Source organism: Anomaloglossus baeobatrachus, chromosome 1 (genome assembly GCF_048569485.1).
Source record: "Anomaloglossus baeobatrachus isolate aAnoBae1 chromosome 1, aAnoBae1.hap1, whole genome shotgun sequence".
NCBI classification, from domain to species: domain Eukaryota; kingdom Metazoa; phylum Chordata; class Amphibia; order Anura; family Aromobatidae; genus Anomaloglossus; species Anomaloglossus baeobatrachus.
Genome location: NC_134353.1, coordinates 41,182,232 through 41,205,226, shown reverse-complemented (window position 1 = coordinate 41,205,226; position 22,995 = coordinate 41,182,232). Strand labels below are relative to the sequence as shown.

General features: G+C 46.8%; 1 protein-coding gene across 1 annotated transcript in view; it reads right to left on the bottom strand.

The window, feature by feature from the left end:
- SMOX (spermine oxidase) overlaps positions 1–15,650 on the bottom strand; it is a 33,772-nt gene extending 18,122 nt beyond the window's left edge. The window contains exons 1-2 of the mRNA XM_075346542.1: positions 15,546–15,650; positions 544–778 (exon numbers count right to left, since the gene is read on the bottom strand). Of these exons, the coding sequence (XP_075202657.1) occupies positions 544–751 (208 nt within the window). The 5' untranslated portion in view covers positions 752–778; positions 15,546–15,650. The remainder of the gene's footprint in view (positions 1–543; positions 779–15,545) is intronic.
- Between the last annotated feature and the right edge of the window lie 7,345 nt (positions 15,651–22,995).

The window sequence follows — 22,995 nt, the reverse complement described above, 5'->3', positions numbered from 1 at the left end:
ATGATTGTATCTTGCATTGCAACCCTTTATGAGCTCCCCCTCACTTGTCTCTGAGCTAGTGGATGGAGACTACCCGCTGTCTACCATACACTGATGAGAGATTCCTGCTCTCCTGTCTATCGCGCATGTCCAGGATCAGCAGAAGCATGGAGGACATTGTCCAGAAGTACTGAGCAGTGCAGCTGGGAATCTAACTCTAAAAAGGTAAGATGTTCCATCTACATCTTTTTAATCTATGGGATTATATACAGTGATCCCAACTCAAGAGATAAGGAGGGTTTTGGGGTAGGAGTGCGTTGGACATCTACCGATTACTGCCAATTCAGGAGCCAAGACCCCCCCCCCCTCCCAGTGTTTCCGCCACAATAGTATCTAGTGGTGGCCTCTCCACAGACCTCCGCAGATCAGAACTTCTGGAGATGGCTAAATATAGGCCTTAGCTGGTTCCTCACGGTAGCCACACAGTGAGAAGGTACGAGGGACTCGACAGTCAGTCATCATATAGAACTATCCAAGGGACAATCTAATGTAATGAACACTTACCAAGTTTAAAACTTTGAACTCTGCCTCCAATGCGATCAGATGCCTCAAGGATCGTAACATTCGAGAATCCTTTCTCAAGGAGAAATTTTGCAGCTGAGAGGCCCGCAAGACCCGCCCCAATAATCACTATTCGCGGCGGTCGGTTTCTCCGTGGGCCACTACTAAGAGGATCATCAGTGCTGTCTGAAGATATGTCACAACTTTGCATGCCGTCCAAGCTCTCCTTTTAGTTGACCTAGCAGAGGAACAAGAAAAAAAAAAAAAAATAATTAATTACTCCATATATTTATAGTACAAATTTTGCAGCAAAACAAAAAGCCTGTAAATGCTAGATGTAGATGTGATGTAGTCTGGTCATAAAGTGGTGAAAGAGGGCGCTTTGTCTGATTTCACATAAAGGATTTTTTTTTTGGTGCTTATTTACTTTCACGGATTAGTAAATTAGTAATGGGTGGGGGGGGGGGGGGGCAGGGCATGAGGTTCTCAGACCCCCTCCATTACTAATTTATGGTTTAGTGGCATCTGTGAGCTGTGATTAACCCCCTTATTACCCCCATACCAGGTTAAAATCGGGAAGTGCTGGGTAAAATGCTGGGGATTGTCTTATCTAATGAAGGCTGCTATTTTGAGGCCGGGGGTGGTGTGGCGCTCCTGCAGCTTCAGGCTCCACAGGGTACTGCCATCTCACCCGAGGTGCAGTATTCATCTTGGATAAGGAGGAGGTCATCACCGGTAAACACATCCAAACACAACACGGAAGCTCTGTCACTGGGACTGGGCCAGGGTAGGTGCCAGGGGATGGCCATCTCGAGGTATGGGACCTCTTGCCCACTAGTTCAGCAACCCGGGAGGCAGGGCACCTGCAGGGGAAGATAGGAGCCATCTCCCCCAGTTAGCACCAGGCAGCGGTCCGCGCCAGGTGGGACTCAGAAGACAGACGTCAGTGAGAAGTGACAAAGACAGAAAGGGGCCCGTGGTCTAGAGCTAGAGGATCGACCCGGGTTCTTAGGAAGAAGGGGGATCCCACGGCTTGCAGGGAGTGCAGCAGGCACCCACGACCCATTCCACGGCCTAAGAGCTGGGGTGGAGGGAGACCAACGGAAAGGACATACAAAAGGGAAAAAAAAAACGGCGTTGACCTCCGAACTATCCGGGATCCCCTGAGGCCCATCACAGCGGGACTCTGCACTCTAAAGGCGGTGTGACGTCAGTGGAGTAAAGAACTTGAACTGCACCCTCTGTGTCGTCCCATCATTGTCAACGCTCCCATCAGAGCGCCCCTGCACCATAGGCAACTACTACCACCACTATCCTCCCTGGAGCCTAGCTCTACCTGTGGAGAGCTGCAACATCCGAGCTGTGTCACCATCTGCTCCAGAAGAGAAAGCACCCGCAGCGGCGACTAATAACTGGCCGCATACCATAGGTGGCGTCACGAATAACTACTCCCATCATCCCCATCTTTGACACCGCTGGGGTCACGGAACCAGGCCAGGCCGCTGTGACAACCCGAATTGACACCGGCCTGGTGATTAATAACCCCCTCGAAACCCTGTGGGCGCATCAGGTGGTCCAATAAACCTGGGTCTCCCCTGCCTGAGAATGCCAGCCCCCAGCTGTCAGGCATCAAAATTGGGGAGGCTGCAACCCGTCACAGACACCGGTGCGCAGGGAAAGGAGTGCATATGCAATGAAGGTAATGAGCATCTGCGGGAGCAGTTAGAGCTGTGACGGTGGCTCAGTAAGTATGGCGCACTAGTTCACACCCCCCCCCCCCTCCCCACACTCACCACCTTGAGCAAAAAAAAAAAAAAAAAAAAAAATGTATTTTAAGAATTTGTTGCAAAAAATGGTTAAGTAACACCACAAAACAAAGAAGAGTGACTACAATAAATGAACCCTGCTTGCCAAGGAACATCTGCCTCCCTGACAAGGAGGAAGAAAACAGCACGCACCAAGTGTTTCAGAGAAAGGAAACAAATTAATTTTGTTGTGAAGGATCCATCCGGCCTGTTCTTTGAGGCGGAGAAGAGAAGCCCAGGCTTGAATTCTTCCGTCCCCAAATAATCGTGCTTAGAGACCGCCGCTGACTATACACAATCCTGGCACTGAGCCCCCGAGGAGGGAGCAAACTGGAGACTCTGCTGGAAACCTTAGATACCGGCTCCTCAAAAGGAATTATTGGGGCATGAGAGCAGAACGACAAGTCAAGAAAGAAAAAAAGCTTTTACCGCGTCCGAGAACAGTTTGTGCCACCGTAAAGTGGCGCCAGGAGAGGTTTTACTAAATTGCTATCAATTACCCCGACAGGAATAAAATGGCTTATTTTCTTGTCTCGTAACTCTGCGTTTACAGTATTTCATTGTCGGGTAACGTAGACGCTTGGAAAACATTTAACAGAGAGCACAAGAGAGTGGTGTTTTAATGCCGCGCCAATAGATCACTTCAGATGATGTTCAGACCAGTGTTACTTTATTGTTTTCCAGGTCAACGCGTTTCTGGGGCATCTGCCCCCTTCATCAGGACCACCAAAGAAACAGATAACATCCAATCTCCAATCCAATTGGATGTTATCTGTTTCTTTGGTGGTCCTGATGAAGGGGGCAGATGCCCCAGAAACGCGTTGACCTGGAAAACAATAAAGTAACACTGGTCTGAACATCATCTGAAGTGATCTATTGGCGCGGCATTAAAACACCACTCTCTTGTGCTCTCTGTTATCTACCGTTTTGGTGGCTGCAGCCTTGGATTGTGTGATACATGCGATTACAGTAGTTGTGGCTTCTCACAACTACATCTGGTGAGTAGTTTCACTCCCCCACCCCCACCCCTCACATATTGGGGTAAGACCCTATGCGCTTGTTTTTCCACAGCTTTTTCTCCGTGTGGAAAACATTTAAGGGAGAATTCTTAAGAAACAATATTAAATCCAGAGCCCAAATGACCAGCGGCACGTGCACAGCGTTATCAGGGGGCCAAGAAAACAATTGAAATCCATCAGGAGGCCATTTGTTGCTATGGCAACAGTGAGCTACCGGGGAACAGGAAGTACTGACACACCAGGCCCGGAACATGGACAATGATGGGCAGATGCCAACTCTCCCGGAGGCACCCAGCTCTCCATGCTGCTGTAAAGGCCTTCAGCAAAGCTGCTCTCCATACCCAATGTTTCAGTTGCCATGACGCTGACAAACTGCCCCCTGTAAATGGCCTCCCTTTGGAAAGGGGGCGCCAGTGCACCATACAGTGGTCTCAAGGCCGGCTCCAGGTCCACGTGGCCGACAGTGAGCCCCACTACATATTTGATTAGATTTTATTTTTGTGGCGGATGGCATTGTATTGCGGTACAAGCAGTATTTTTAGGCAGGCGCTATACACAGACCATCGCCATGACAGGTCACGTGGATAAAGATGGAAAGATGTCGCTGCTTCATTGCCGCACAGTACAAGTAAATGAAGGCGCATTGTGACTCCATACCATAAAAGCAAGTTGTCAATAGTTCAACCGGGTCCGATATGTTCCAACTTGCTTTCCATAGTGGTCTGCAGCAGAAACATCCATAAATTTTGGCCATGTGATCCGTGTCGTGACCAAAGTCACCATGTAGCCCCATCCTTGTTACCATACCACTTTCTGACCTCCAGAACCTTCTCTTCTTTAGGCCGGAGGCACACTTGCACAAATCTCGCATTGCATCTCCCGGCGCGGCCGTACACTCTCCGGAGTCTGGACATGAGCGTGCAGCCGCATAAAAATACATGCAGCCGACCCGCTCCTGTCGGAAGAGTGTGCGGCCGCGCCAGGAGATGCAATGCGAGATACGTGCAAGTGTGCCTCCGGCCTTATGTAGATTCATTATACTACAAGTTGCTTTTTTGTGCGTCTGTAAGACCATGTGCGCACTGAGCGTTTTTCCTGTCGTTTGTTTGGGCTCAAAACTGCATGACTTTGCTTCCCCAGAAAAGTCTAGGATTTTATTTTATTTTTGCTGACCGCACACATTTTTATTTAGCTACGTTTGAGCAAAACAAAAAAAAAAAAAAAAAACAGGACATGTCAATTCTTTTCTGCGTTTTTCACCATGCAATGCAATGGAAAAACGCAGCAAGAAATGCACCGAAACGTGGTAAAAACGCATGCTTTTATTTTTACCGGTGCGTTTTTTGCGACCAAAAACCGCACAAAAACGCAGCGTAAAATAAAAAAAAAAAAAAAAAAAAAAAAAAATGCTGTGAGCATACATAGCCTTAGCCCGTGTTCACGTTACATAAATACGTTTTTTGTTTTCTACAGGTGTCTGCACCAAACTACACAATCTGCTGATTATTGCTCATTTATTTTCTTCCATGTCTGTGTAGCTGCATTTTTTAATGTAGTCTTCTGGAGTAAATATAGATTTCCATAAAAAGCACAGTTACATTTTTCACTGCATATTCACACAATTTTTTTGTAGATTTTTTTTTTTTTTTAACACATTAAAAACCCATATTCACATCTGCACCAAAAAATGGGGGCAGAGGGGGAATTAAAAAAAAAAAAAAAAAAAAACACACAAAACACAGCATTAACACTACATCTGAACACAGCCGCAAACGTTTTTTTTTTTTTTTAACTACTCTTTGGATTTATTACAGATAAATCAATCACACCATTTACCAATAATAATTACGTTATCGGTTTGGATAGTTACATATACAATGAGACCAAATAAGTGTAACTTGCAAATTTGACGGCGTTTTTTTCATTTTGTTTTTTTTTAAAAAAAAGGGACATTTGATTTTTTTTTTTTTTTTTTATATATATTTCTTAATTTTATAGGAGGGCAAAAAAACCAAAAACAAAAAAACAACTTTTATTCTCCCTCTAGAATACAGGGACATAGAAATACACTGCATCACCATGTGCCAATCAATCTGCATTTTTGTAATGGTGGTACTTTATTTTATAGTAGTTTTAGGGTGCAGTCACACGGCTGCATGACACATCCATGGATTGCAGTGTAATTCTTGGACTGGCCTGGCAAATCTCCTGATCCGAGCAAGTCAGCTGCATAGAAATTAGAAACACTCGGGCAAGGAGAGTTGCCGGGCCAGTCCTTTAATAACAATGCAATCCACGGGCAAGTTATATAGGGAGAAAAAAAAAAAAGAATACAAATTATAATAATTAATTTTATATAATAAAAAAGATTAATATATCTGTGACTTCACCTCTAGGATACAGGGACATAGAAATACATCTGTACAGAGCAGTGTTTCTATGTACCTGAATAATCTGCTTCTGGTTCACTGCTTGTAGCCTAGCATAAGATTACCAAGTTCTAGGTCTCTCAAATTGGGCTGTGGCTTATTGGTAGAGCCGCAGTCTATGAACCGGGGAAGGGGGAAGGGGTTCGAGTCTTGGGAAGGCCAGGGGAGAGGAGAATTGTTCATTTATGGTCATTCAATAAGATACCGCTCTCACCCCTAAGGAAGAAGGACTACCGAGTAGAGACGAGAAGGAGTCACGAAGTCAGAGCAACCGCAACTGAGCCCACAAATCAGGACAGTCCTGCTGAATCCGGGACTGTTGGGAGCTATGAGTGTCAGGTGGACCCCATTGGACAGAGGGCCCTGGAATTTCTCCAAGTTTACCAGGTTCTGCCTCTTAATATAGACCCAGCAAGCCAAAAGCCTGAGAAACCTCAGATGGCTGCCCTCTTCCACCTGGCATTCAAAAGTTGGCAAACACTAGCTATATATTTTATTATTGACATCACTTCCGAACAGCTTCTTTAAAGCCAAGGCCTAGAAACCAGAACACTAGCAGTTAACAGCACAAACCTGAACCAGGAAATATTGCCACATCACAATGTGGAGCGATTACCTCCAAAGCAAACAATCTGGGATGACGCACTCTCTGAATCACATCCAGGGATGAGCGTCACGAAGGAGGCCAAAGAGCAAAAAGAGCCACCACATCAGGAGCTTCAATCCACACTAACCGGCTTCTCCTCATGTCTGCAGGGTATTTCAGGCCTTTCTGCATGTGAACCAGGAGGTTCAAGAGGAGCACACAAATTCCAGAGAAACACATGGCTTATGGGAACGTAGAGAACGAAGGACAGGAAAACAACTAAGATTCTGGGTTTTGAGGCTCGTGATATGAAAAAAAAAAAAATTCCAAATTTTTTAGTGACAGTAAGCTAAGTAAAACCTAGGACTATATTCCCTTTTATCTTGAGCGTTGAGAGGGTTTCTCCAAGACAACCAGAGTGTCGGAGAGATGGTAGTCCTCCATACAGAACAAAAAGTGAGAGGAAGGATGCCCTTTAAAAAGGTTCATACAGGACAGAAAATGTGGCACATTTTTCATCCATAAGTGCAGATAGCGATTTAAAAAGTAAGCAAACTCCTTTTCACAAACCCATGCGGCAGATTTCCTATTACTAAAACCGGTCTATCCTGGACTGCAGCCATAACGTGTCAGTTCACGAGTGATCACTGGGAACCAGCACGAAACGGCGCTTGAAAAAAAAAAAAAAAAAAATAAAGCCACTTCCACTAGAATGCAGTTGTGCTCCAATTACCTGCATAGGAAAAAGATTTGGGAAGGTTTCTGGTTTCAGACCCTGCCTCAATTATAACTTTTGGTTTTGAAGCTTTTTGTTGTTTAGGGGGAACCGGTCATCAAATTTGGTGTCTAAGCTGCGCCCACCACCACTGAGCTCCTATTCCTATATACAGTATTCTAGAATGTTGTATGAATGTGTTGCTGCTCTCCAATCTGGGCCTACTCTCCTGCAATCTCAGTCCTTCTTCCCAGCCCAGTGTGGATCACGCCTCTACGGCATCACAGGTCGACATTGCGGTTCCTGCGCAGGCGCACTTTAATCTGCCCTCAGCATGGCACATCAAAGTACTGTAATGCGCAGGTGAGAGGAAAAGTGAAAGACTGCCCACGCATGCGCACTACAATACTTTGATCTGCCCTGAGCAGGGCAGATCAAAGTCCGCCTGTGCAGGACCTCAATGCCGGCCAATGTGCGTGACGCAAGACACATCATGCAGATGTGACGCCCTGGGCAAGCCAGGGGTCACAGGTCATCACACCCTGCACCCCAGTTAGGAACACCAAAGCTAACCCAAAATCCTTGTTGCCTTCCTCCAGGAGCTGGTGTTCACACCAGGGGGTGGGCCAGGCGGTTGGCTCCGCCCACCGAGGAGTTCACAGCCCTGGAGGCGGGAGGAACCAGGCAGTTTAGCCCAGGCAGGGCTTGAGTGAGGAGAAAACAAGCAGAACAGTTAAGGAAGTGAAAGTAGAAGGAAGTGAAGTGGTAGAGGAGCAAAGGAGAAAACTGGAGTAAAGGAGTAAAAGTGACAGTAAAAGCCTGAAGCTGGTCCGGCTGTGTGCCCCGGACTGAGACAGCAAGGTCAGCAGACGGCGGTGATTGTCCGCAGGGGTGACTGCTCGGGAGTTCCTGGAAGGACCGCGGACGGGTGGTGACCCGGCGGTCTGGAGCAGCGTGCAAAGAACAGTCAGCACCAGGGCAGGGACCTCTCGGACCCCGGCAAGGCTAGGAGTCGCCATAATTTGCCAAATCCGTCAGTGAAGGGGACGTCTGTCTCCCAACAACCAAGTCCCGATTGAAGGCAACAGTCCAACCATTAAAGTAGAGACACCGCCACGGCACCAGTTTCTAAGGGCCAGCGCCTGCAGGCAAAGAGCGCTCCTCCGGTCCAGCTTGAAGCCGGGGAGCGGGTTACCGGTGGGAACCCATCGAGACCATCAACAACATTAGGTGCAGGAAAAGGGACATCACCGTCACCTACTGGGGAAAGCAAGTGCAGCCGTCCGTGGGAACAGTCTTTCCAGCCGTGTGTTTTGCCAAGAACTGTGTCAACGTCTTAGGCTGAGTGAGTACCACAGTGCCGCAAGGCACAGCGCTGCCCCCGCGTCCCTGCACCCACTAAGCCCTGCATCTCCCACCTCATCACTGGGCCCCGGGATCACCAACCCCTACCCACGGAGGGGCAACACAACGACTTGCTGCTTCACACCATCACTCCCGGGATCCCCACACCGAGCAGCGGTGGTGCTAACAAATCACCACAACCGTGGGTGGCGTCACGGACAATAGACTATATCCCAAAACCCAAAATCCCCTTTCACTCACGGGCGAGGAGTGCCGCTCGAGAACCCCCGGGATCCGGCCCACCGCTCGAGCCACCACTGAGCAGCAGAAGCCGGACCCGAGCAGAGGGGTGAGCGCAGTGCTGACACCCTCCTCCCCGCCCGCGACACACACACCTCAGAAGAAGGAGTGTGGTGATCGCCGCATAGGAGAGCAGCAACACCCATCGGTCTAGACCTTAAGTGTTTTTTTTTACGTTATACAGAGCAGCCTAGGCTCTTCTATTCAGCATTCCAGAATAGTGTATATAAGAGCTCACTGGTGGTGGCCACAGCTTATGGTCTCCAAATCTGGTGACCAGTTCCCTGTAAACAACAAAAGCCTTCAAAAACAAAAAAGTTATAATTGGGACACTGTGTGAAACCCGGAATTACCCTCCGGGATCTGGAGAGGCCTCCTAGAATAAAAAGGAGCAATCAGATCACTTTAGATTTAGACCAAATTGAATCTGCTAGCCAATTTAATCAAATCTGCCCAAAATCAAGTTTTGCGCATCTCGCAAGCTACTATTGGTTTGGCCCAATGACACCCTGGGAGTGTGGGGGGGGTTGGGAATGAACAGATACAGTATGTTGCTGGTCATTTGCCAACCATTAATGACACCATAAGTAGTTTCACGAGAGCTTGCAGCTGTACAGTAGACCTACCCAAAAAGAGGACAGCCACTCCCAAGACTTTTACAAGAGCATTATGTAAGGCTTTATGAAGGATGACTGTACAGAGGATGTGATGCAGGTACATGACGCAACACCAAGAGGAGTCAACGTCTTTATAGAATCCAACGCGTATAGAACTGCCACGAACAGGACAGAAAATTAGGAGCCACCAGACAAACAATATCTGAGGACAACTGTATGTTATTACCAAACCTCTGTTAGGCTATGTGCGCACGTTGCGTCGGAGTACCTGCAGTTTATTCTGCACGTTTTCCTTCCCTTGGTTTTTGACCAAATGGCTTTTGACAATTTTTTAGCGCTAAAAACGCATGCGTTTTTACCGCGTTTTTAGTGCGTTTTACCTGCGTTTTCACCTGCGTTTCTGCAGATGCGTTTTTGAGATCAAGACACTGAGAAATAAAGTTGAAATAGTCAAAAAGATTGAAAAAAGAGAAAAAAAATTATAAAATTAACTTTTAATAAAATTAAATGGGAAATTATCAATTTAAATGTAATAATAGTGGTTATGCAAATTTTAACAGAAAAAGAGCTAAAGTTTATTATTTTTTAGCATTTAAATTTTCGGTTATTGTGTGTGTGTAAAGGAACATTAGAACCCATTAATTTTATGCCAGAAAAGCATGCGTTTTTGGAGCCAAAAACGCAGTTGAAAAGCAGGTGAAAAGCATGAAAAACGCAGGAATTGTGATTTTGGTTGCTTTTTGACATTTCTCATTGACTCCAATGTTAAGGAAACGCTGCAGAAATGGCAAAAACAACTGACATGCTGCTTCTTTTTCAGCATGGTTTTTGACCACAAATATGCAAATTAAACGCTGCTGAACAAAAAGCAAAGTGCAGACAGGATTTCTGCTTTTCCCATAGACTTTGCTGGAAATCAAAAATGCATGCATTTTTGCCCAAAAACGCTGCTGCCAAAAACGCTGCAGAAACGCGGTAAAAAACGCAACGTGCGAACATAGCCTGACAAACACCAGAATATTCTCAAAAAAAAAAAAAAAACTGGTGTACACCAATAAAAGAATCTTTGTGCCCTCAAACGGAATATTTGGTGGTAGACTGTAGGCTTCGTTCAGTCCCGGTGGGATTATATTCTAGCTGTGAAGAACACCCATAATACCAGAACACAGGAGGTACTGGAGGTGATAACTTTCGGATACCTGTCTATTCAAACTAAACAGGAGTCACCTAGCGGGAACAACCATGACAAAATGCTGCGTGGTTCTGAAAAAGGAGAACTAGAAAGTTCTAAGTGGCCAACGCGTGAGTTCTGGATGACGAAGCCTTATTTTTTTTAATCTTACTAGATAAGCCTAATTTTCCTCTTTCATGGGTCAAAAGCATCAAAAAGGGATCCATAAAATTGAAAAGGACCAAATAAAGTCCATCCAAGAAGTGCCCAATAGGTACAAGTGGTGGCCAACATCTAAATCTGAGACACCTAAAGACAGTAGTCAATAGAACGAAAATCGGATGAGCTTCACCAGACTTCATGGTTATCCCGCGGCTCTGTCTGTGTGTCATGGCCTGATTTTCGGTCACCGGTGAAGGACTCACCGGTGAATGCAAAACCCCTGAGTGACAGTGATCTGCGCTATCAGCAGTGCAGTTACTCAGGTTACCCAGAGCCACAGCAGAAGTCCTCCCGCTGAGATCTGTGGCCGCGGGTAACCTGAGTGACATCATTGCTGATAGCGCGACTTACTTCAGTCGCTGCAGGGAGCTCACAGAGAGCGGTCGTGGTCTGGGGCGGCTCTCTGTCAGCTTCTGATGTAGCAGAGCTAAGAGCGTCGTGGGACCTCTGTGGATTACGTTGGACCTGGAGGGGTATTTGGGGACTTGAATAAAGTGGTGAAAGAGGGTGTTTTTTGTCATTTATTTCAAATACAGGATTTTCGGGTGTATGTCTTTATTTTCTTTAACTTACAGGTTAATCATGGAAAGTATCTCGGGGAGACGCCTGCCATGATTAACCTAGGACTTGGTGGCAGCTATGGGCTGCTGCCATTAACTCCTTATTACCCCGATTGCCACCGCACCAGGGCAATTCGGGATGAGCCGGGTACAGTTCCGGGACTGTCGCATCTAATGGATGCGGCAATTCCGGGCGGCTGCTGGCTGATATTGTTAGGGTGGGGGCTCCCCATCCTGACAATAAAAGCCTCCTGCTCTATGGCTTTACCCTGGCTGGTATGAAAATTGGGGGGGGGGGGGGGGTGGGCGGACAGCACGCCTTTTTTTAAAATGTTTTATTTAATTTACTGCACGATATAGACCTGCCCCCCGGCAGCTGTGATTGCTTTCAGTGAGACAGCTGTCACTCAGCGTGGGGGGGCGTGTCTGACTGCAACCAATCATAGGCGCCGGTGGGCGGGGAAAGCAGGGAATACCAGATTGAATAATGAGCGGCCGGCTTTTTCAAAAGAGGAAAAGCCGCCAGAGCTTTGTGACAGCTGTACAGCGCCGCATCGGTGAGAGGGACCGAAGAGAGGGACCGAAGAGAGGGACCGAAGAGAGGGACCGAAGAGAGGGACCGAAGAGAGGGACCGAAGAGAGGGACCGAAGAGAGGGACCGAAGAGAGGGACCTCACTCATTCCCAGTGTTTTCTGCAAGATGCGATAAATGTATTCAGAAAAACGCACGTCACTAGGATGGTGTGTGCTGTCCGTGTGACATCCGTTTTTTTTTTTTTTTTCACGCTCCCATAGACTTGCATTGGATGGACTCGCACGTGAAAGTCACCAAAATGCAGCAGGCTGCGATTTTTTTTTCTCAGTCCAATTTGGACTGAAAAAAAGATACCAGTTCGGAGCTGCCTCATTGATTAACATTGGTCCGAGTGCAATGCGAGATTCTCGCATTGCACTCGTGCGAGTTAATCGCAAGTGTGAAGCCGGCCTTAGAAAGTGTGTCCAGCAGGCGTCCTTGGTGAAAAATTGGGGAAAAAAACCTAACAAGGAGCCACCTCAACTCTAATGGAATGCCACCAATTATTGGATTAAATCCAAGGAGAAACTTTGAATACAAGATCTAGAGGAAGTTCCTAAAAAAAAAAAAAATAGCATTTGGTGGAATAAAGATAGCTTCTCATGTATGGAGATTAGGAAAGTTCCTGTACATTGCTTAATGACCGTTCTGCTACTTGTCCATATTGAACATTATGACATAACTTGCCACATGTAATCTTCCAGTAAACCCCCACCTCTTCCGGCCTTTGGTCTACAGAAGTAGAGTCATACAAGGACAAAACGCCACGTACTGCACTTTCTCACTGGGGAAGTAGAAAATATAGGGCTAGTACGCCTGACTCTGCACTGGTGTCGTCACGCATCCCAACCTTTGTTACAACTACTGTCAGATACATTTAGAGTAACTCAAGTAGGGCTTATATAAAAAGCTTTTAAGGAAGAGCGAGGAGGAGCAAGGAGGAGCATGGCATGACAACAAAATACAACCTCCAGTCTAAGCCAGTTGCACCCGGCTAGTCTGAGAAATCCCAAAAGTGGCACCAAGACTTCTATAAACCAGGTTCATCAGATGGAACAAGAAACTCCCAATACATTACTGGGGCTGGCACTGGGCAGGTGGCCGAGCCACTAAACAGGATTTCACGCTGACCGACACATGCTAGGAACTGCCCTAGTCATCTTTCAGGTTCCACCTGCTGTTATAGTGAGTAGGTCATGACCGAAAGACTTCAAAATTAGACGTTTCATTGGTTATATGAAATAGCCAAACCCAAAAACCACATACGCCTTAAGAATTAAATTGCAGGGTCCACTGCCTCCAGCACAGATACCAGAGCCACCTTAGTAATAAAACACAAGTCGTAACTTTTCTTGCAGATCTTCGTTAAAGCAGAATAAAAAACAGGCACTGATTGAGAGGACACCGATTCAAAAATGCCAGGAAAGACCAATGCTTTATTTTGGAAAACATTATGGTGCAACATGTGGCTCAATTCTTGCCCAACAGTGGCAATCATCATAGAGTTTCTCAACCATGAGCCTCAACTCCTTCCCGACAGTGGCCATCATGGTAGAATGTCCTCATACGTGTGGTTCAACTCTTGCAACCCAGTGGCCATCATCGTAGATTTCCTCATACGTGTGGTTCAACTCTTGCCACACAGTGGCCATCATCGTAGAGTTCCTCATACGTGAGGCTCAACTCCTACCCGATGGTGGCCATCATCGTAGAGTTCCTCATACGTGAGGCTCAACTCCTGCCCGATGGTGGCCATCATCGTAGAGTTCCTCATACGTGAGGCTCAACTCCTGCCCGATGGTGGCCATCATCGTAGAGTTCCTCATACGTGAGGCTCAACTCTTGCCCGATGGTGGCCATCATCGTAGAGTTCCTCATACGTGAGGCTCAACTCCTGCCCGATGGTGGCCATCATCGTAGATTTCCTCATACGTGAGGCTCAACTCCTGCCACACAGTGGCCAGCATCTTAGAGTTCCTCAACCGTGAGGATCAACTCCTGCCCGACAGTGGCCAGCATCGTAGAGTTCCTCAACTGTGAAGCTCAACTCTTGCCCAACAGTTCCTCAAACTATCAGGCAATCTTACTACGCCCCAGTTGGTTGTTTTTAATATCCCCCAACACGCACAACCGAAGAATTAACAGGGAAGTCAAACACTTGACCCTTTCACTTCAAAAGAGTGGAATTCACAGGCTGCAGATCTGAAACCCACCATGCTTGTCAAGTTATGCTGCAGATATATTTCCCACCATATTACATACTATATCCTAGCACCCCATGCCTACTATTTTAGGCTAGGTTATGGACTAAATTGCTGTTCGTGGAAATAACTGCCAGCATTTGGACCACTATTACCCAGTAGGGCTACTCAGAGGACTTTGTCTTTACACAGATTCCATGTCTACGTGAAAAATATTGGATCCTATATGATCAACCACATAGCATCTGCAAGTTAGACACATTGCTGCCAGAAACTTATTTGGGTCTAGAAAATGTTGTTATTCACCGCCGACGTATAAAAATGGATGACAATACAGAGGGGAAAAAAAAAAAAAAAAAAAAAAAAATTGGGAGAAATGTGTCACTTTACAACTGCATAGAAAAATAATAAAATATGCGTAGACTATAAAATTTTGGTGAAGAGAAGATACACAATTGTCAAATAAGCGTCTGGGCTCCATCCATTGTGTGCAAACTGTAGCGATCAGACGTTAAGCCTTGGCATTGTCAGCCGGTAGCCCTCACGCTACGTGATACTACCACGCCGGATTTCTAGAGATTTAATGGCAGCCATGAGACCCATGTGCTAGGTTCTTTCACCCGGTAGATGGTGAGCTTCAGGGAGAAGAAGAAGAAGAAACCATAGACTAGAAGATAATCATGATACGTGCAAAATTATCAAAAAGGGGGGGGGGGGGGTAAATAAATCTATATATTTATTATATGAAAAATAAATAAATAAATATCAAAAAGATCCATCTAGATGGCTGGAGACATCACTGACAAAAGACGGGGGGGGGGGGGGTACACACAACTGCACATTCAGAAAATGAGGTCACCAGGATTCGGAAAGAATGAAATCCTTCAGTCGGAAGAAGGGAGGCGACAATAGACCCCATTTTTACACCAGCCCCTTGTCCTTCAGTAATGGACCTGATCTCCCCCCCCACCCGATCGGCTCTCATTACTGTTTACTACAGGCGCAGCGACACCAGCGACCGTGAAGCGACCCCCAATATTGTATGCCATAATATTTATATAGGGTCAAAATATTCCACAGCACTTTACAACCAGGGGGACATGCACACCCCAGAGTGTGGCTATAAATATGGGGGATGGGCTCACAGACAGAGCAGGGCAAGTACAGGATCAGGAGGGGAGGAGGGGGGGGGGTGGCACTGGTACCCTGGGGGCAGCACAGTAGGGGCACAGGGTGGCAGAACACACAGCAGTACGGAACATGGATACAATGTATCAGGCTGTAACAGCACAATGAGGGGGAGGGGAGAGGACTGCAGGATCAGGGCTCCACTACATGAATGCAGCTAGTCCAGGAGATACACACAGGCAGACAGCACACACAGACACACACACACACACAGGCAGACAGCACACACACACAGGCAGGCAGCACACATAGAGCCACACACACACAGCTGTACCTTCCTCCTCTGTTCCTGGCTGCCTCTCCTGTGGCTGCAGAGTCTTTGTCCTGCTCAGTGCTCAGCACTCCAGCACTATCACTGCATGGAGCAGCCCAGGCTCTGTTTATCAGCCTGCAAAACCCTCCCCCTGACCCACAACTATCCTCCTCCCCGTGCACAGTGCCTCCCCTCATATATAATGCATGTACCTCCTCATACACATACCCCTCCCCTCATATCCTCATATATATATCTAGTATCCTCCCCGTGCATAATACCCCTCATCTGATTATGCACGTATCCTCCTCCCCATGCACAGTACCCCTCCTCATATATAATGCACGTATCCTCCTCCCCATGCACAGTACCCCTCCTCATATATAATGCACGTATCCTCCTCCCCATGCACAGTACCCATCCTCATATATAATGCACGTATCCTCCTCCCCATGCACAGTACCCATCCTCATATATAATGCACGTATCCTCCTCCCCATGCACAGTACCCATCCTCATATATAATGCACGTATCCTCCTCCCCATGCACAGTACCCCTCCTCATATATAATGCACGTATCCTCCTCCCCATGCACAGTACCCATCCTCATATATAATGCACGTATCCTCCTCCCCATGCACAGTACCCCTCCTCATATATAATGCACGTATCCTCCTCCCCATGCACAGTACCCATCCTCATATATAATGCACGTATCCTCCTCCCCATGCACAGTACCCCCCTCCTCTCATATATAATGCACGTATCCTCCTCCCCATGCACAGTACCCATCCTCATATATAATGCACGTATCCTCCTCCCCATGCACAGTACCCCCCTCCTCTCATATATAATGCACGTATCCTCCTCCCCATGCACAGTACCCATCCTCATATATAATGCACGTATCCTCCTCCCCATGCACAGTACCCATCCTCATATATAATGCACGTATCCTCCTCCCCATGCACAGTACCCCCCTCCTCTCATATATAATGCACGTATCCTCCTCCCCATGCACAGTACCCATCCTCATATATAATGCACGTATCCTCCTCCCCATGCACAGTACCCCCCTCCTCTCATATATAATGCACGTATCCTCCTCCCCATGCACAGTACCCATCCTCATATATAATGCACGTATCCTCCTCCCCATGCACAGTACCCATCCTCATATATAATGCACGTATCCTCCTCCCCATGCACAGTACCCCTCCTCATATATAATGCACGTATCCTCCTCCCCATGCACAGTACCCCTCCTCATATATAATGCACGTATCCTCCTCCCCATGCACAGTACCCCTCCCATCATATATAATGCACGTATCCTCCTCCCCATGCACAGTACCCATCCTCATATATAATGCACGTATCCTCCTCCCCATGCACAGTACCCCCCTCCTCTCATATATAATGCACGTATCCTCCTCCCCATGCACAGTACCCCTCCTCATATATAATGCACGTATCCTCCTCCCCATGTACAGTACCCATCCTCATATATAATGCACGTATCCTCCTCCCCATGCACAGTACCCCCCTCCTCTCATATATAATGCACGTATCCTCCTCCCCATGCACAGTACCCCTCCTCATATATAATGCACGTATCCTCCTCCCCATGTACAGTACCCATCCTCATATATAATGCACGTATCCTCCTCCCCATGCACAGTACCCCCCTCCTCTCATATATAATGCACGTATCCTCCTCCCCATGCACAGTACCCCTCCTCATATATAATGCACGTATCCTTCTCCCCATGCACAGTACCCCTCCTCATATATAATGCACGTATCCTCCTCCCCATGCACAGTACCCCTCCTCATATATAATGCACGTATCCTCCTCCCCATGCACAGTACCCCTCCCATCATATATGATACATGTATACTACTACATGCACAGTACCCCTCCCATCATATATGATACATGTATACTATTACATGCACAGTACCCCTCCCATCATATATAATACATGTATACTACTACATGCACAGTACCCCTCCCATCATATATGATACATGTATAGTACTACATGCACAGTACCCCTCCCATCATATATAATACATGTATACTATTACATGCACAGTACCCCTCCCATCATATATAATACATGTATACTACTACATGCACAGTACCCCTCCCATCATATATGATACATGTATAGTACTACATGCACAGTACCCCTCCCATCATATATAATACATGTATACTATTACATGCACAGTACCCCTCCCATCATATATAATACATGTATACTACTACATGCACAGTACCCCTCCCATCATATATAATACATGTATACTACTACATGCACAGTACCCCTCCCATCATATATGATACATGTATACTACTACATGCACAGTACCCCTCCCATCATATATAATACATGTATACTACTACATGCACAGTACCCCTCCCATCATATATGATACATGTATACTACTACATGCACAGTACCCCTCCCATCATATATAATACATGTATACTACTACATGCACAGTACCCCTCCTCTCATATATAATACATGTATACCGCTACATGCACAGTACCCCTCCCATCATATATAATACATGTATACTACTACATGCGCAGTACCCCTCCCATCATATATAATACATGTATACTACTACATGCACAGTACCCCTCCAATCATATATAATACATGTATACTATTACATGCACAGTACCCCTCCCATCATATATAATACATGTATACTACTACATGCACAGTACCCCTCCCATAATATATAACATATGTATACTATTACATGCACAGTACCCTTCCCATCATATATGATACATGTATACTACTACATGCACAGTACCCCTCCCATCATATATAACACATGTATACTACTACATGCACAGTACCCTTCCCATCATATATGATACATGTATACTACTACATGCACAGTACCCCCTCCTATCATTTATAGTACATGTATCCTCCCACAGCATACACAGTACCCCTGCTATCATATAAAATGCCTGTATACTACTGCAGCATTCACAGTACCCTTCCCATCATATGTAATATAAATATACTACTGCATGCACAGTACCCCGCCCTCACCTCATTTATCAGACCTGTATCCTTCTCTAGCATGCGCAGTACATTAACAGTGCCCTCTTGTGGCCTCATACTTAATCAATTAACAGTTCCACACTTTCCGATGCTCCAGCTGTATGAAGGTGTAAGAGGTGAATGCTATTACTGTTTGGATGTCACTGGGGAGCGTGGCATTACTGTTGTATTTGAGCATAAAGAAGGACATTATTACTGTATGGGGCACAAACTAATTTTACTATTGTATTGAGGTCACAAAGGGGAAAAATGCATTTCTACTGTCAGGAGTGTGTGGAGAAGTTTCCTGCTGGAGACGCTGTGGAGTGCGAATTGTGACTTTCCGTTTCTCTTACCTTTCCCGTGTTGTCTTATTGCAGTGACGAGAGTAGCGTCTTGCTGGCCTTCACACGAGATAGGGTGAGGGATGGACACGTGACGGCGCATGGGGTGAAGGACCCATCTAGGGATGTTTGGGAGTACAGGTAACAACCTCAGGTGAGTGTTAGGAGGTGACCCTGCTCCCCTCTCCCTAGATCCAGGGCCTTCCGTTGAATTGCTTCCCCAGTTTTCCCTTTTTGAGTTGCATCGCTTGCTAGAAGTCCTCTCGCCCCAGGCATGACCATATAGTAGACCCAATTGTTGCCAGGATTCTAATATGAATCTGTACCGCTCCCGCGTCAGCAGCCTGCCGCTGCTGCTCGGATCCGGATCCGCGGTGGCTCGAGAGGTCTCCGGAATAAAGGGAGTTATTTACAGGGGATTGTATGGACAGTTCGTGACGCCACCCGTGGTGCGTGGTAAGATGGCGTACCACCACTGCAATGGGGAGTACCCGGTGGCGATGGTGTGGACAGCCAGATGTTTAGCCCCTCCACGGGTAGGGGGAATGCCCCGGGACTCGGTGTAGGTGACGGGGAGGTGCCGTTGGGACGGTCAGGGATCACTTAAGTACTCAGTCTAATAACGCTGACACTGACACCCATGGTAAACCAAAGTTCTTGATATCGCTGCAGCAGGGAGGGAGCACGCCTGGATCCCATGCCCTCTTGGTGTTGCTTGTTAGCCTGTGGCCTTTTCCGTGGCACCTTGTGTTTTTTGGTTGGTCCCTTTAGCCTAAAATTAGTCGGGTCCTGCTCACCAGTATGGCTAACTGGGCGAGATTGCTCTCAGGGTTCACGCTTGGGATTTTCTGGACTATGTATTGGGAAAGTCCTATCCCCCTCGTTGCGCTAGTACCCCGATTTTGGAGCGGGTGGAGAACGGATATTGAAGGCTCCGTCCTCGTCGAGTAAATTGCCAGGACGCCTGAAGCTCCTTCCTGGCCTAGGGTCCTCGTGCCCTGGCCCCTGCCCGGTGATGGCACAAGGCCGCCGGCTGTCCTCCTCGACAGTCTGTGCCCCTTGTCACGATCCCCTGTGACCGGGGTCCAGCTTCTACCAGGCCCAGACCAACGTCTGCCACCTAGTATACGAGGAGCCCAGCTCCTGACCTCTCCTCATGAGAGTCACTCCACAACTCTCTGTCTCCTGACACTCCTGTCCTCCCCTTAACCAACCCTATTCCCTTCAGGCTAGCCACTGGTGTGTCTGGTGGGTGTGGTGCACAGTGTTCCTAGGATTTTGATTAGTTTGTTCTTAGCTACACCAAAGGTCAGGGACCCGTAACCAAGGAGGAGATGGATATTGTATAGAAGGGCAGATTGCACAATACCCTGTGACGACCTGATAGGCCAGGGCATCACAAATCCAGTCGCGGCCCTTGCACAGCATCTGCAGTATATTGAGGATCTGCTGGTCTCGGCTCACAGCCATTCTCAACCAGAACCCAAGGTACCCCTCCCAGAAAGGTTTTTGGTTGCAGGGATAAATTTATGGTTTTCAGAGAAGCTTGTAAACTTTATTTCAAGCTTTGCCCTCGCTCCTCAGGGAGTGAGGAACAGCAGGTGGGGATTGTCTCACTCCTGCAAGAGGCTCCCCAGTCCTGGGCCTTCTCCCTTCCAACTGAGTCTTAGTCCTTTTGGTCGGTACACATGCTTTTTGTGGCCCTGCGCCTTACTTATGATGACCCGGACAGAGTCTCCCTTGCTGAGTCCAAGCTGTGTAGGCTTCAACAGGGACGTTTGTTAGTAGAGGAGTTTTGTTCAGAATTCCGCAGATGGGCCACTTACACCAGGTGGAATGACCCTGTCCTTAAAAGTCATTTTTATCAGGGTCTGCCCTGGCTATGTATGAAGCGCCTGAGTCTTTTGACACCGCTTTAGCCATCTGGATTGATAGACACTGGGTGGAATGACCCTGTCCTTAAAAGTCATTTTTATCAGGGTCTGTCTGCCCTGGCTATGTATGAAGCGCCTGAGTCTTTAGACATCATTTTAGCTATCTGGATTAATATACTCCTATGGGATAGATCTGTGTTGACCCCTTCTTCTATAGATCTCCCTGGGGGTGAAAGCTCTCTCATGGTTCCAGATGAACCAATGCAGTTAGGGGGAGCCTCTCTTCGCTCTTGGCCTCCTGCGGTTCACCACTAGGTAGAGATTTGATTCTTTTGTGGTCAAAAGGGTAATTTTATGGATACCTGTCCTTCGGTACTTGAACAAATCTGTCTGACAAACTTGTGACCCCAGGCTGTGTGGAGGATTACAACCTGGGGGTATATATTTCCTCCATATGTGCATCTCAGTTTGTCCTACCTGCAGGGATTGTTAGAAGTACGAAAGCTGAAATTATTTCTGTTCTTTTGGCTAGTAGGACAAAGGCCAACATGGTGGATGCTCGGTTTGCCCAGATGCATGGTCTCTCTTGTCTCTCTTGGTCTCTCTTGTATTCTGGCGAAACCTATCTCAATATTTGATAGCGACTCTGCGCCTCTAGAACATGGGTGTTTGACCAAAGTTGTGAAGAACTTGAACCATCGCATAGGGGTCCCTCACAATGAACTTATTTCGTGTCATGTTCTTGAAGGCCATCCTACCCCTATAGTACTCGGTCTCCCCTGGCTGGTTAGGCACAATCTGGTGGTTGACTGGCAGTCCATGGAGATTATTAGATGGAGTGATTTGTGTAACGAAAACTGTCTGAACACTCATTTTTCTACCATCTCCACCGTGTGCTCTGATCTTGAGGGTGAGGTGTTGAATGCTCAGGGGGTCTATCCCTGCTGCTTGTCCTTCAGGGAAATTATTTGTTCCATTACATTTATGCCTCAAAATTTTAGGGGAGCACCATAACTTGGTTCTTGTGAGTCACCCAGGTAGTAAAGCGACCATGGACCTCCTTTCTCAACAATTTTGGTGGTCAAGGTTGCATCGAGATGTGGTTGATTTTGTGTCTTCCTGTAATGTTTGTGCGCATTCTAACACCCTGCATACTTGTCCGTCCAGGTCTTTCCTACCATTGGCTTTACCTGACAGACCATGGACACATTTATCCATGGATTTTATTACTCCCTTCCTTCATCCAATGGAAAAACTGAAATTTTAGTAGTGATAGGTTTAGTAAACTTCCGCACTTCATTGTCTTACCCGCTCTTCCTAACGCTCAAACTTTAGCTCAAGTATTTGTCACTGAGATCGTGAAGCTTTGCGGGGTTCCTGCCGGTCTGGTGTCACATCAGGGGACCCAGTGTTTCTTTCTAAATTTTGGAAAGCATTTTGTTCTCGTATAGGGGAACACCTTGCCTTTTCTATGGTTTTCCAGCCTCAATCTAATGGTCAGATGGAACGTCTGAATCAAAACCTAGAGACGTGCCTTAGGTATTTTGTGTCTGATAATCAGGAAGATTGGGCATCTTACTTACCCTTGACTGAGTTTGCGTTAAACACTCATCGCAATGAGTCTACAGGTAGGTTAACTTTTTTTTCTGCATGCAGCTTTCACCCTCAGTTCTGTGCTTTCAGTAGAGATGCGTGTTTGGGAGTTCCTGGGGAGGAACGATTTGCGTTGTTGCTCTCTTCTGTATGGAAAGGGGTACGGAATAACCTAAAGGTTATGTGGGGCAATACAAATGCATGGCTGATAAAAGACGTTCATCAAGTCCAGACTTGTGTGTGAATGATTATGTACGGCTGTCCACCACAAATATTAATTTGAAGATTCCTTCTTGAAAACTAGGTCCTATGTTAATTGGCCCATATAAGGTGCCCTGTGGCCTTTCCTCTTGAGCTATGTCAAGCACTTAAAATCCATAATGTTTTTAACAGGCCATTGCTCAAGAAATATTTGGTAAACTGGAAGTGTTATGGTCCGGAAGGATGTGGGCACCAGCATCAGAAGTTAATGCCAATAGGTTTGTGCATTCCTTCCATGTGTCTCACCAGACAAACCTGGCCCTGAGGGTCTGGAGGCCCCTCATAAAAGGGGGGAGTACTGTCAAGAGTGTGTCATGGCCT